Below are 13,167 nucleotides of genomic sequence, written 5' to 3'. Positions count from 1 at the left end.
AAAGCAGTCTACTTGATTGATACTCCATCTAACATCTTCAACATTCACTCCTTTGACTGCTAATGCACATTAACTCCAGTGTGTATGATCTACAAGAGATACTGCACCAACTCACCAAGATGTCTTAGGAAGCCTTACTTTTTCACTCTTTTGGGTCAAAATCTAGGAACTCCATTTCAAACAGCACTGTGAGTGTACATGTACCATATGAACATTGTGGTTGAAGTAAAAAGCTTACTATTACCTTCTCAATGGCAATTAGGAATGGATAATAAATATTAACCAGGCCATTTGGCATTCACTTTCCATGAATTAATCGTTTAATAAAATTCCCTTCAGCACTTATTTCAACCAACTCTGTGAATGATTAAGATTCATGGTCACAATCTACAAATTCTCAAAAAATTACCATTAGCCAAATTGACAGTGGGTGATTTGGGATAATAATGATAATATTGAGTTCAGACAGCAAGAAGCTATAATTGGGGACTGGGAGTGGTTTGAGCTGAATCAAAGGTTACAAATTTATGTCCTCACAAATTCTGCCGACCATGAGGTCCGATCATTGGGTACTTCCTTCACTGTAGAGGCTTTTCTCTCAGACTGTATGGTGAATTGTATTCTGTATTCTGAGTTTGTTACAGCCTTTCCCCTGCCTAATCTAAATGTGACTTATTTTCTGATCCTCTGGAGTTTTAGTAACTCTTATACAGTTCTTCTGATCCTATCTCCTTGAGTCTCAGTAGCATATCTGTGACTGTTGATGTCAGAATTACATCATCATGTCCATCGCCATCTGAACAACTCAGGCCTTCTTAATGTACTACAGGGTGAGTGAGAAGAGAGATGAAGGAAGGAAGTCAAAGATGAAGGGAGAGGACTGCATAAAGGCTGTTGTTTGAAGACTATTTTCTTTGAAGTAAAATGCTAACTAAAATCAAGTGAAGATTTGAACATTCACTTCATTTAATAGCTTCTTAAAGGATTTATCTTTTGTAGGATAAAAAAAACATAAACACTCTTCAAATTCACATGTATGATACCTTGCTGTGTTTTGCTTCAGATTAGATGGGGATTGCCCCTCCTGCTGAGAATGAAGAACGAAAATGAGAAACACTTGCTGATATTGGAATGAAGATGAAGAAAGTCTTTAGAAAAATTCTTACACATCTCAAATACAGCGGTGTGCCAAAAGGATCAGGCCCACTGTTTTTCCTCATTTATATAAATGGTTTGGATGTGAACATAGGAGGTATAGTTAGTAAGTTTGCAGATGACACATAAATTGGAGTTGTAGTGGACAGCAAAGAATGTTGCCTTAGAATACAACAGGATCTTGATCAGATGGGCCAATGGGCTGAGGAGTGGCAGATGGAGTTTAATTTAGATAAATGTGAGGTGCTCCATTTTGGAAAGGCAAATCACGGCAGGGCTTATACACTTAATGGTAAGATCCTAGGGAGTGTTGCTGAAGAAACAGAGCTTGGAATGCAGTTGTATAGTTCCTTGAAAGTGGAGCCACAGGTAGATAGGATAGTGAAGAAGGCTTTTGGTGTGCTTTCCTTTATTGCTCAGTGGATTGAATATAGGATTTGGGAGGTCATGTTGTGGCTATACAGAACATTGGTGAGGCCACTTTTGGAGTAGTGTGTGCAATTCTGGTCTCCCTGCTACAGAAAGGATGTTGTGAAATTTGAAAGGGTTCAGAAAAGATTTACAAGGATGTTGCCAGGGTTGGAAGATCTGAGCTTTTGGGAGAGGCTGAATGGACTGGGGCAATGTTCTCTGGACCATCAGAGGCTAAGGGGTGAACTCCATCAGAGGCTAAGGGGTGAACTTATAGATGTTTATAAAATCATGAGGAGCATGGAAAGGGCAAATAGGCAAAATAGTTTTCCCAGGATGGGGCAATTCACCATAGGCATAGGTTTAAGGTGAGAGAGGTAAGATTGAAAAGGGACCTAAGGGGCAACTTTTTCATGTAGAGGGTGGTGTGTGTATGGAATGAGCTGCCAGAGGAAATGGTGAAGGCTGGTACAATTACAACATTTAAAAGGCATCTGGATGGGCATATGACTCGGAAGGATATGGACCAAATGCTGGCAAATGTGATTAGATTTATTTAGGATATCTGGTCGGCATGGACCAGTGGACTAAAGGGCCTGTTTCCGTGCTGTACATCTCTATGACTATGACTCAGTAGCCAAAAGCTGTGTACTCAGCAACTTGAAAGATTGCATTTTATTCTGCTTTGCCTATTTCATAATGTTTATTATTCTATTGCCTTTGCAATAGCTATTGATTTACCCATTGGCTTTCCACTCTATATAGTACTGCAGAGTGGGAGCTAGGGAGTAAAATTAGTGCAACCATGATATGCCAGGACACAAAACACCCTGAGAATAAGTAGAATATGGAAGTATAACCCACTGGGTTTCAAAAACTGGTAATTAATGTTACTTTTATATCATAGAATTAACAATCAAACCAATTACATTCTGGAATGTTCTATTTACTTTTGATTCTCACAATGCCCACTTACTCAAAATAAGAGTTAGAGTCATATTCATAGAGTCCTGCAACACAGAGACAGGCCCTTCGGCTCAAACTGGTCCATGCCGACCAAAATATCCATCCACGCTAACCCCGTTTCCCTGCATTTGGCCCATAGTCTTCTAAACCTTTCCTGTCCATGTATCTGTCCAAATGTCTTTTAAACTGTGTAAGTGCACCCACCTCAACCACTTCTGCAGGCAGTTCATTCCATATGCAGAGACCCTCTGTGTAAAAAGTTGCCCCTTAGATTCCCTTTTATTCTTTGCCTTCTAACCTAAAACTGATGCCCTCTGGTCTTTGATTCCCAAACCCTGGTAAAAGACAGGGTGCATTCACCCAATTCATGCCTCTCATGATCTTATGCACATCTATAAGGTCCCCTGTCAGTCTCCTATACTGTAAAGAAAAAAGTCCAAGCTTGCCCGACCTCTCCCTATAACTCAGATCTTTGAGTCCTGGCAACATTCTTGTAAGTTTTTTCTGCACTCTTTCCACTTTAATAACATCCTTCTGAGAGTAAGGTGATCAAAACTGAACACAATACTCCAAGTAGGAAAAAGTGAGGACTGCAGATGCTGGTCATTACAGCTGATAAGTGTGTTGCTGTAAAAGCGCAACCAGTCAAGCAACATCTGGGGAGCAGGAGAATTGATGCTCTGGTCATAAGACCTTCATCATTCCTGATAAAGAGCTTCTGCTCAAAAGGTCAATTCCCCTGTTCCATGGATGCTGCCTGACTGGCTGTGCTTTTCCAGCACCACACTTTTTGACCACAATGTTCCAAGTGTGGCCTCACCAACGTCCTGTCCAATTGCAACATAACTTCACATCATCTATGTTCAACGCCCTGACCGAGGAATTGGAGATGCCGGTGTTGGACTGGGGTGTACAAAATTAAAAATCACACAACACCAGGTTATGGTCCAACAGGTTTAATTGGAAGCACTAGCTTTCCCAATGCTGCTCCTTCATCAGATGGTTGTGAAGGAGCGGTGCCAAAAGCTTTCTTCACTGCCTTGTTGTCCAAAGCATTTCACTAAAATGAAAAGCTTAAATGGGTATAGTAAGGTCATTGCCAAGCAAGTGCTGCTTGATAGCACTGTTGGTGACACCTTTCAACACTTTACTGAAACACTTGATGCAAGCACTCCTGTCAGTGAGGTGGATGAAGGGACACAGTGTTCATTTTGCAACTCAATTCTATTAACAAAATATTCCTCATTAAAAATACCATGTCAACATTTTCCAAATTTCCAAAATGTTTACCACCTAACCCTTCCAATCTGAGGAAGGATATTACCCTCTATGATCTACGTGTTCTTCCATCAAGGTGGGTCTTGCAGGTCAGGGCAGATCTTCTCCTTGTTTGCCGCACAGTCTTCTGCCACAAATCTTGTTGTGAGTCTTTGCTGTGATGCTACACTGAAAGTCTTGACTGAGGGGTTGGCTTCCAGGTGTGTGTTCTCTGCCCTCAACCCAGACCCTCCTGAATGTGCTGTGGCCTTTGGCCAATGGGGTCATGAGGGGTTTCAAACCATCCTATAGGGTCAGGCCAACACTCTTCACTGTTGCCATGCACAGAGGTGTAAAGTGCATGTCCTCAGGCATTGGCTAGAAGTCAAGGTGCCAGAAGGTCTGATTGATACTTCTTCAATTCACAGTCCTCAAGTTGGTTGTAATTGGTTCCCCTTGAACCTTTATTTGCCCTTGGTTTCCACTGTTCCCTGTAGACAATAACCACTGCCTGCTGTTTAGTTTGGCCAATTATTGTTATGCCCGATTTCTCAGGCTATGGGTCAATTTGCAATGTCCAAATTTGGACATGTGATCACTTGACTCGAGGCAATAATTAATAAGGGTGGATTTAACTGCTTTATGTGCACAGGGCATACTACATAGGTTCACACATTGTTATACAGATGCCAATGTTGCAGCTGTACAGCTTATCAAGGATTGAAGCAAGCAATCCACAGTCTTTGCAGTATTAAGTGCCTTAACTATTTCACAATATCATGCAGATTGAATCATATTGGCAGAAGACTGATTCTGTGATGCCAAAGTCCTGTGGAGGAGACCAAAATGGATCATCTACTCAAGATTTCTGATTGAAAATGTCTGCAAGTGATTCAGCTTTCCATTTTGCACTGATACGTTGGATTCCCCCTCACTGAGGATGGAGACATTTCTAGTGCCTCCTCGTTCAGTGAGTTGATTAATTGTCCACCAAAATTCATGGCTGGATGTGAGAGGACCGTGGAGCTTCAATCAGTTCTTAAATTGTGGAATTGCTAAGCTCTACCTATTATTTTCTGCAAATGCTGCTTGGCACACAAGTATGCTATACTTCACCAGGGAAACACTTCGTTTTTAAATACATCTTGGCATGCCCTTCTCAACTCTTCATTGAACCACAATTGATCCCCCAGCTTGATATTAATGGCAGAGTGGGATAGTTGCCAAGCCACGAGTTTAAAGATTGTGCTTGAGTGCAGTTCTGCTGCTGATGCTGTTGATGCCCACAGCATCTCATGGTGCCCAGTCCTGAGTTGCTGGACTTGTTCAAAATCTATTCCTGGTGATCGTGGCACACAACATGATGGAGTATGAAGATGGGACTTCAGTTTCACAAGGACAGTGCAGTGGTCACTCCTTCAAATACTCTCACAGATGCAAGCATCAGCTGCACACTGAATAGAAGGAATAAGATATATTTTTATAACAAGTGTATTATTTTTTCTCTTGTTGATTCTTTCATCACCTGGTGAGTCTGTTGCTCATCTCCAGTTGTCCTTGAGCAAAGGGATGTCTAATTCCAATGTTCCATTAGTATGGTCTTCTGTATATCGATATGTGCCATTAACTAATTTATGGGTAACTACAGCTGACAAGTAAGAATGACAACACTTTTTGTTTGTGCCTAGAAATAGTATATATTGGAGTAATGCCTGTGTAAGGACAAAAGAGGTCTGACATAACAGTCTAAGAAAAGTGTGGAGAAACAATTAATGAAGTCCTTTGAAATATAGGTTTTGTTATTGTCACTGCCATGGCATTAGTGCCTAATCTTATAGATAACTCTATAAACATAAAAGGAATACATTTATCTTGTTCCTTTAATGTGAAAAATGTGTCTGCGTAATGGCATTACTTGGAGCCAAGAAGCTGACAAGGTATGAGTTAAGAGAAATAGCCACAAGCCTCATAAAAGATTCATTTTGAGGAGATGTTGAAATTAAGTCAAAAGGTGAAAAAGTTTGCAGTTAAAATGTTCCAGAAAGCACTACAAGTGTAGCTATGGGCTGTTGGGAAAGGAAGCAGGACTTTGGTGAGGAAAGTGGATAATAGGAGGAAGTATCACAGGCAGGATGCAAGGTGGCAAGAGGATGAAAGACTATGGGGGGGTGGGAACGCAGGAATATAGAGTCAAGGTGAAAAGCAGATTGTGATCTTATTGAATGGCAGAGCAGGCTCGATGGTCAGACTGGCCAACTTATGTGTCGTGTTTATAAGGCTGTAAGGGTAAAAGGGGGTCATGTGATTGATTTACATAGATTTATGAAGACCTTTAAAATACCACCTGATACAACTGTTCAGAAAATTGGAGCCAATGGGATTGAAGAGGTAATAGTAACTTAGATACATAACTGGCTCAGGCATAGGAGCAGAGATTGATGGAAATGGTTGTTTTACAGACTAGGAGTCACTTTTGAAACCATTGTTCTTTTAAATACATATTAATAACCTGAACATGAGTGCACAAGGCATAATTTCAAAGCTTATAGATGACACTAAAATGTAGTAATCAATGAGCAGGATAATAAGACTCTGGAACAGAATAGACAAACTGGTGAACTAGGCAGTCACATGGCAGATGCCACTTAAAGTATAGTTCTCGCTGGGAAGATTGATGGGAGATTATAGAAACAAAATGGGATAATTTCAAAGAAAATGTTGGAATAAAGAGATCTGGGGATGTGCAGAGGTAAGTTTTTTGAAAATGGCCTGGCAACTTGGGACGGCTGTTTTAAAAAAGGAATACAGAATTTTGGCTTTGTAAAGAGAGGCATGGCAAAAGCAAGAAAGTGATTCTGACCGTTTATGAAACACTGCTTGGGCCATCGCTGGCGTAATGTGCCTCATTCTGAGTACCAGAGTTTTGGAGTTATATCAAGGCTGTAGAGAGGCTGAAGACAGACTTACTAGAATAGAACCAATGTTGTGGGATTCTAGCTACTCAAAAAGATTACAGAAACGGGGTTTTGTTCTCTTTGACTCGAGAGCTTAAGGAGAGATTTAATAGAGATCTCCAGACTCATAGTAGGAGTTGATTAGGTAAATAATAATAAAAGCAGGAGTGTTTATAAGTGGAACACCTATCTTGAAGGCTGAAGATCTAAAAAAGGAAAAATAAACATGCAGTTAGTTGTAAAGACCTGGAATCCCATGCCTAGGAGGATGGTGGAAGCACATTCAACAATTGCAGATGGAAAATGTTCAGGACCACAGGAAAGAGTTGCAGAGAGGGACTCACTTGACTGTCTATCAATGGGCTGGCACAGATGTGACTCATCAAATGATCACCTTCTCTTGACATTTTTTTTCTTATTCCAAGGCCCCTATCCATCTTATGCATTCATCCTTCCAACTACTAATAAATACAGCTTTGAACTTACCAGTGCTATCATCATAAACCACAGTTGCTGTCCTCCATTTCAGAAACTGCACAAGATCCAAAATTGCATGGCTGAGAGAGGCGTAGTCAGGATAAAAGTTAGTATAGAAGGAGTCTCTGTTGTCCATAGGATGGTGTTTCCATCGGATTTGGATGTGTGGGACTTCCAGCGCATTGCAGATAGATTGGACGGCATTGGATGAAGAGCTGTGAGAAGGTCCAAATATTGCAACCACTCCTAATGAAAGCTGATCACAGGCTGGATAAAAAAAAAATCTGAATTTATTGAAATGGTATCATGAATTAAACTTTTAAAAGCATGGTACAAATGTTTCTTATTAGGACCTGACCAGTCATGATGACTTAGTAAAGAAAATAACAGTTCAAGGGAAAATAAGTTAGCATGGATATTTATTATAGCTACTTTAATGCATATATAAAGTCAAGTTTCTCTCACTATTTCATGAAGCTGCTGACTCATGTTCTAAATAAATATGCTTCATGAGTGCAGCATGACAGTGTGTGTTGGCAAGCTGAGCTTGGCCTTATCTTCATCTGATTTTGTAAATGGATTGTGAAGATCAATTCAGGCCAATGTTTCTAGAGAGCTCATAAACCACCATCCCTGCAAAATTACTCATTCACAGATTAACTTGAGTCAAAAATAGAATTGAATCCAGATTCTGGTCATATCTTAAGATCACCCAGCCTCAAGTCAGGTTTGCAATTGTCCATTAATCCAGATGCAGAATTGTTAGACTGGTTGGATGAGTTTGCTTTTGCATTTTGGTGCTTTAAGCTAATGAAAATAGTTTTATTGTTTTGTTGGGGGACTTCATTTAAATTACATGGGAATCCTTTCCTCATTATATTTCACATCATGACGATGGCTGAGTCTATCTCCAATGAAATATTTCCTTCCTCTCAAAAAGCTGTTCTATGGTAACACACACAGGAATGAGAAGGTTGCACATCCTGAATTTTCACAATTCTTTAATTCTGCTCTCAAACTCAATTATAGATTACCCTTTTGGCCGAGTGATGTTTATGCAGTGGTTACCCCACATTGCAGTTGAAAGCAATTCAAGAATGACTTCCGTCTTCCTTTTCTTGAGACAAGACCTGGGGCTGGAGTCTTTCTTTCCGGACTCAGGAACCCAATATCAGGAGAACTTCCAGGTCTCAACTTGTCACTGTGTTAGAAGTAGAGCTCAAAGTGATTTATTTCTGTGCCAAGTCAATTAAGGGCCAGAAGGTGAAACTTCTATAAAATTAACAAAGGCAGGCAGGCTCCAGTGGCTGCCTGGCCAATCAGAGTCTCTCAAGTAATGTTGGCAGCCGTCATTTTCTAAGATGGGAGCTGTCAATATATGTAAGAGAGAGAGTGTGTATGTCAAGATGCTTTCTGAATGCTTGTTAGAAATATAAAAATAGCAGACACAATGACCAAGGTATTCTCATTAGGTGGAAACATGGTAGCATGTACCTGCAAAGTGACCATCATGGAATGGATCAGGTGGAGGGCATGAAGGTGGGGGTGGGAGAGGAGGCAGGTGGAGGATAGGTGGTGAGAAGGTGGCTAAATACTCCAATGGAACACCAGGCCCTAATCGTCATTGGAACGTTGCCTCTTCCCATTGATGAGAAGCTGTCTGCTGGTTGGAAGTCTAATAGCACCCTTAATTGCTTTTGTTAACTACTCAGCACTTGCAGATCTGTTGCATTTTTGTTCCCATAACCCGGCTTTTTGGAAAGTGTTGTGGAGGTGGATGTGTGCAGGCAAACAGTCAAAATGCCTCTGTTCCAACCACCATTGGAATTTGAAAATTCAGTCTCTGTATTTTCCTTTTACTGAGACATCTTTGTCACAGTGCATTAAGGTTTTCATGTGCTTTCCATCTGGGTTGAAAGTCATTTTTAGTGTTGTAATTGGCTGTGAGTGGGAATGGTAACTATGGCATATCATTGGTCCACAGTCATATTCACCTCGAAGAATAACCTAACCTTTTAGCCAAAATGTTATGAATAGTTAACAATGGGATTTTCTTTCCTTGGTAGCATACATTGTATACAATGTAATAAAGACTCTGAAGAAAAAAGCTTAAATACACATGACATCTGAAATTAAGGAAGGAAAATAAATTAGTCAGGAGCATTCTTGATAGTTCTCATCCAAACGCCATTCTCGTGAAGACGTGAACAATTCAAGAAGTGAACTATCAGAATTTTCCCCTCCAGCTCAACATCCTGCTGATATACAGGCAAACGTGAACTCAACAGAATGCTAAAATGCAATCAAATAAAGAAAGTGCAGTAAGTAACACCCTTTGGACCAGGGACTTACCTTTTCTGGATGCTTCAAAGCTATCGTAGATATTTATTCTTTGAATATCGTATGTCAGGGTGGTATTTGGAAGCAGTGTTCTGTTCCTGTTGATGTTATTGACAGCAAACTTGAAGGCCAGCTCTTCTGCTCCCACTGTGCCACCTTCCACTAATTCAAAGATCCCTCCTGTGACAGAAAAACAGAATATGTTTCAACACAGTCTGTACCTTTCATAGAATTGTTGGGAAGTGGAGGAGAATAGATTTCCTCTGATCAACAAACAGTAGGAATATTTCATCTGGCCATTATTTTGAGTGAGTGGTAAACCTATTCTTTTGTAAGGAAAAGTAAACAGAGGTCAACTTTTCACCATTTGACTACTGACAAGGAATGACTAATAAAACACTCTGCCTTCATATTTTGCTCTGTGAATCAGCTCACTTTTCACTTTGGAATCAAACAGGATCCAGGCCTGAGACAGGAAGTCTTCCCTTTTTTCCTTTCTGACTGATGAAGAATCTAAAGACAATTCACTATTGGGTGCTCCCATTTGACATTGCAATCCAATTTTTACAAAGCATAAGGAAGGCCTGTGCAAGAAAAAAATCACAAGGCTATAATTAAAGGTGTTCCATTGGGATTGGATTCAGACATATATTTGGGCTTTTGAAGAGAGAACTTTATTTCACTATCATTAGTGCTCTACCTAATGTAGGTGGACATACTTGGGACTGGAATACCTTTTTTAGCTAAGCATCTTAAATATTACAAAAGGCAGCTGGGAGGAGATAAATAAATAATTGGCCACGAGCTAAGTTAACAGTAGAACACGGTCAAGAAATTGATATCTTTTGATAGTAATGTTTTGTTTGTAACATTGATATCGCTAGCCTCATCAAACATAGTCATTGCAAAGTAAAGGGTTAAACCTCAGTCAGTCGAAAGTCTACTCTCTCCACCAATCTGCAAAGTGTTTGCTACATTTTCAGTTTATGTCTTTGCAAGGTCAGTGGTTTTGGTTACTTTAAGCTCACGGTTGTTCACAGTCATTTGGTCCAATGTTGCGCCATTGTTGCCAGGGTCAAGGGTGAGAATGTGTGTCATGCCAGAGAGGTGAGGGGCTAAGATAAACGCCAAACATGACCTCAACGCACTTCCAACCAATCAACACCAGGATTTAATCAAATTGAGTTAGAGGTTTGGGAGTAGGACCATTCAGTTCACAGGAGGATATCAATACAACATTTGAAAGAGGCAGTAAGCCTCCAGTTGAATTATATTCTTATTTCTAAGAACTTATAGGCTGTGATTCATGGGCATCAGAAAACCCAAACAATGACAAGAAGCACAATGCTGAAACTCATCAGGTTAGTGCTGTTACACACTTCCCTGGCACCTTCACCTCTCCTCACCACCTCAACTTATCAACCAAATCCATCTGTCTGGGGGCTCCTCAAATTAGCCACCCCATCTAAATGCTACGGATTCTAATCTCTTCCTTAGTTCCTTTCCATCCCAACAGGCAACATCAATTAGAGTCATAAAAGCATAGAGATGTACAGCATAGAAACAGACCCTTCAGTCCAATTTGTCCATGTCGACCAGATATCCTAAATTAATCTAGCCCCATTTGCCAGCACTTGGCCCATATCCCCCAAACCCTTCCTATTCATAAACCCATCCAGATGCCTTTTAAACGTTGTAATTGTACCAGCCTCCACTACTTCCTCTGGCAGCTCATTCCATACACACACTATCTTTTGCATGAAAAGAATCCACCTTAGGTCCCCTTTAAATCTTTCCCCTCTCAAACTAAACCTATGGCCTCTAGTTCTGGACACCCCCTGACTCCAGGGGAAAGACCTTGTTTATTTACCTTGTCCATGCCCGGGGAAGATATCTCAAAAATGTGTAAACAGGTCCAGCCTTTTAAACTCAGCAAGTTGTGTGTGAAATTGAGTTTCCTATCTACATATGCTCACCCTTTCTGACTTCCTGCCTCAGTGTTATTGCCAAGGACACAGTATCTCACTTTGCAGAAGGACACCATTCAATGGTCAATTTGTGCTGGGTCTTTGAGCAGAGCAATCCAATCAAGCCCACTTCTTTGCTCTTTCTTTAAAGCTCTGAAATGTTTTGTTTCTGTATCTCTGATACTCTTTTGAAAATAACTGGTCCCTTTTTCCAGCTCTTTGCTAGCACATCAGTAAGATCCTGCATGTCACTCACATGCCATGTTAAAGAGACTTCCAGCAATATGCTTCCTTATGGAAGTTCAGGAAACCTTTGGAACAGAACCAAAATAAAATTAGAAGCCTTTGGTATCACAGCAAATCCCAGCAATGGATCTTTGAACAACACTGGACCACAGAGAATCCTTTCCCAAAACCATGTTTCCCATGGCTCAGCATTTTTAAGGAATTATTGGTGCAGTTAGGGAGAGAAGATCACCCGTGCTGATATAGAATGATGGAGAAGGCTTAAAGGGTTGATGGGCTTTCTTTTGCTCCTATATCCTGTGTGTTTTTTTGCCACATACACTACCATGCTCTGAGTATGCCATGCAAATGAAATGGAGAACAGATGATAATGTATTAACCCTGAGCACAATTTTAGGAACTTACAAATAAACTTGACTGAACAACATATTTAGAAAATAACATTGCATATCACTGTCAGGCACTGGAAGGTTTACATTGTGTGAATAGCCTTTTATTAACTGTCCTTTTATGAAAACCACTAAGTATTCTGCATGTAAGCACTGTTGCTAATTTTGGCTTGTATGATAATCAATCAAGCTGCTGTCACCAATTAAAAATATCATAACTCATCACAACAAGCAATTTCTCATTAAGAATGGAGTAATAGAAAACACTACAAAACAGACTGATGAACAGAATGAATAATATAATAGGCAAACGGTCTCTGAGGAGAACAAAGCATGTTTATAAAAATTGGATCTTTCTTTGATTTGGAGATTAAGCCATTTCATTAATTTCTGATTGTATGTGTGTGTGTGTGTGTGTGTGTGTGTGTGTGTGTGTGTGTGTGTGTGTGTAGGTGTGTGGCTGATGGGGTGTGTGGCTGATGGGGTGTGTGTTTGGAGGAGGGGAGTTTGGGAACTATTGCTGCACAGCCATGCTGCAGTGCGGTTGTGGTTCACATGGATCAGAAACATGCCACAGTGATGTGCAGGGACGATCATGAGTTCATTGGCAAGGTCTGCGGGCACGTGTGTGGCCGCTGGCCATGAAGCATGCCTGAGATGCTGTTACCTAGCGTCTGAGCTGGAGGTCCAGAGGTGCAAGCAATGAGTTGGTGTCTCCAGGTCCTCGCTCAGACTTGCATATTGGTAATTCTCAGCATTCTATTTCCATGTGGTGGGTAAAAGTTTAGAAAGTCACATATTAATGAGTTGCCAGTAATGAGACTGACACAAGCAATAATCCCTTTTAATAGACATCTTACCACTGCTTAACAAAAGTCACATTGCAATGTCCAGAACTCTGCTAGAAAAAGTAATTAATTGTTGCTGATATAAACAAAAGCCTTGTTGGACTCCTTACAAGATTCTCCCAGATTTTTCACCACAGCCCATGGTGTTCAGACCTAT

At 40.5% G+C, this 13,167-nt stretch overlaps 1 protein-coding gene across 2 annotated transcripts in view; it reads right to left on the bottom strand.

Moving 5' to 3' along the window:
• Positions 1–13,167, bottom strand: part of grik3 (glutamate ionotropic receptor kainate type subunit 3) — a 507,530-nt gene that overhangs the window by 309,802 nt on the left and 184,561 nt on the right. The window contains exons 2-3 of one of the 2 annotated variants that reach the window (XM_072548544.1): positions 9,573–9,740; positions 7,230–7,487 (exon numbers count right to left, since the gene is read on the bottom strand). In XM_072548544.1, coding sequence (XP_072404645.1) covers positions 7,230–7,487; positions 9,573–9,740 — 426 coding nt within the window. Of the gene's footprint in view, positions 1–7,229; positions 7,488–9,572; positions 9,741–13,167 lie in introns of those variants that run through there. The other variant, XM_072548545.1, reaches the window with a different exon arrangement.

This window comes from Chiloscyllium punctatum, chromosome 27 (genome assembly GCF_047496795.1).
Source record: "Chiloscyllium punctatum isolate Juve2018m chromosome 27, sChiPun1.3, whole genome shotgun sequence".
Lineage (NCBI taxonomy): Eukaryota > Metazoa > Chordata > Chondrichthyes > Orectolobiformes > Hemiscylliidae > Chiloscyllium > Chiloscyllium punctatum.
Note: the sequence above shows the minus strand (reverse complement) of the source record. Positions and strands in the feature narration are given on the sequence as shown.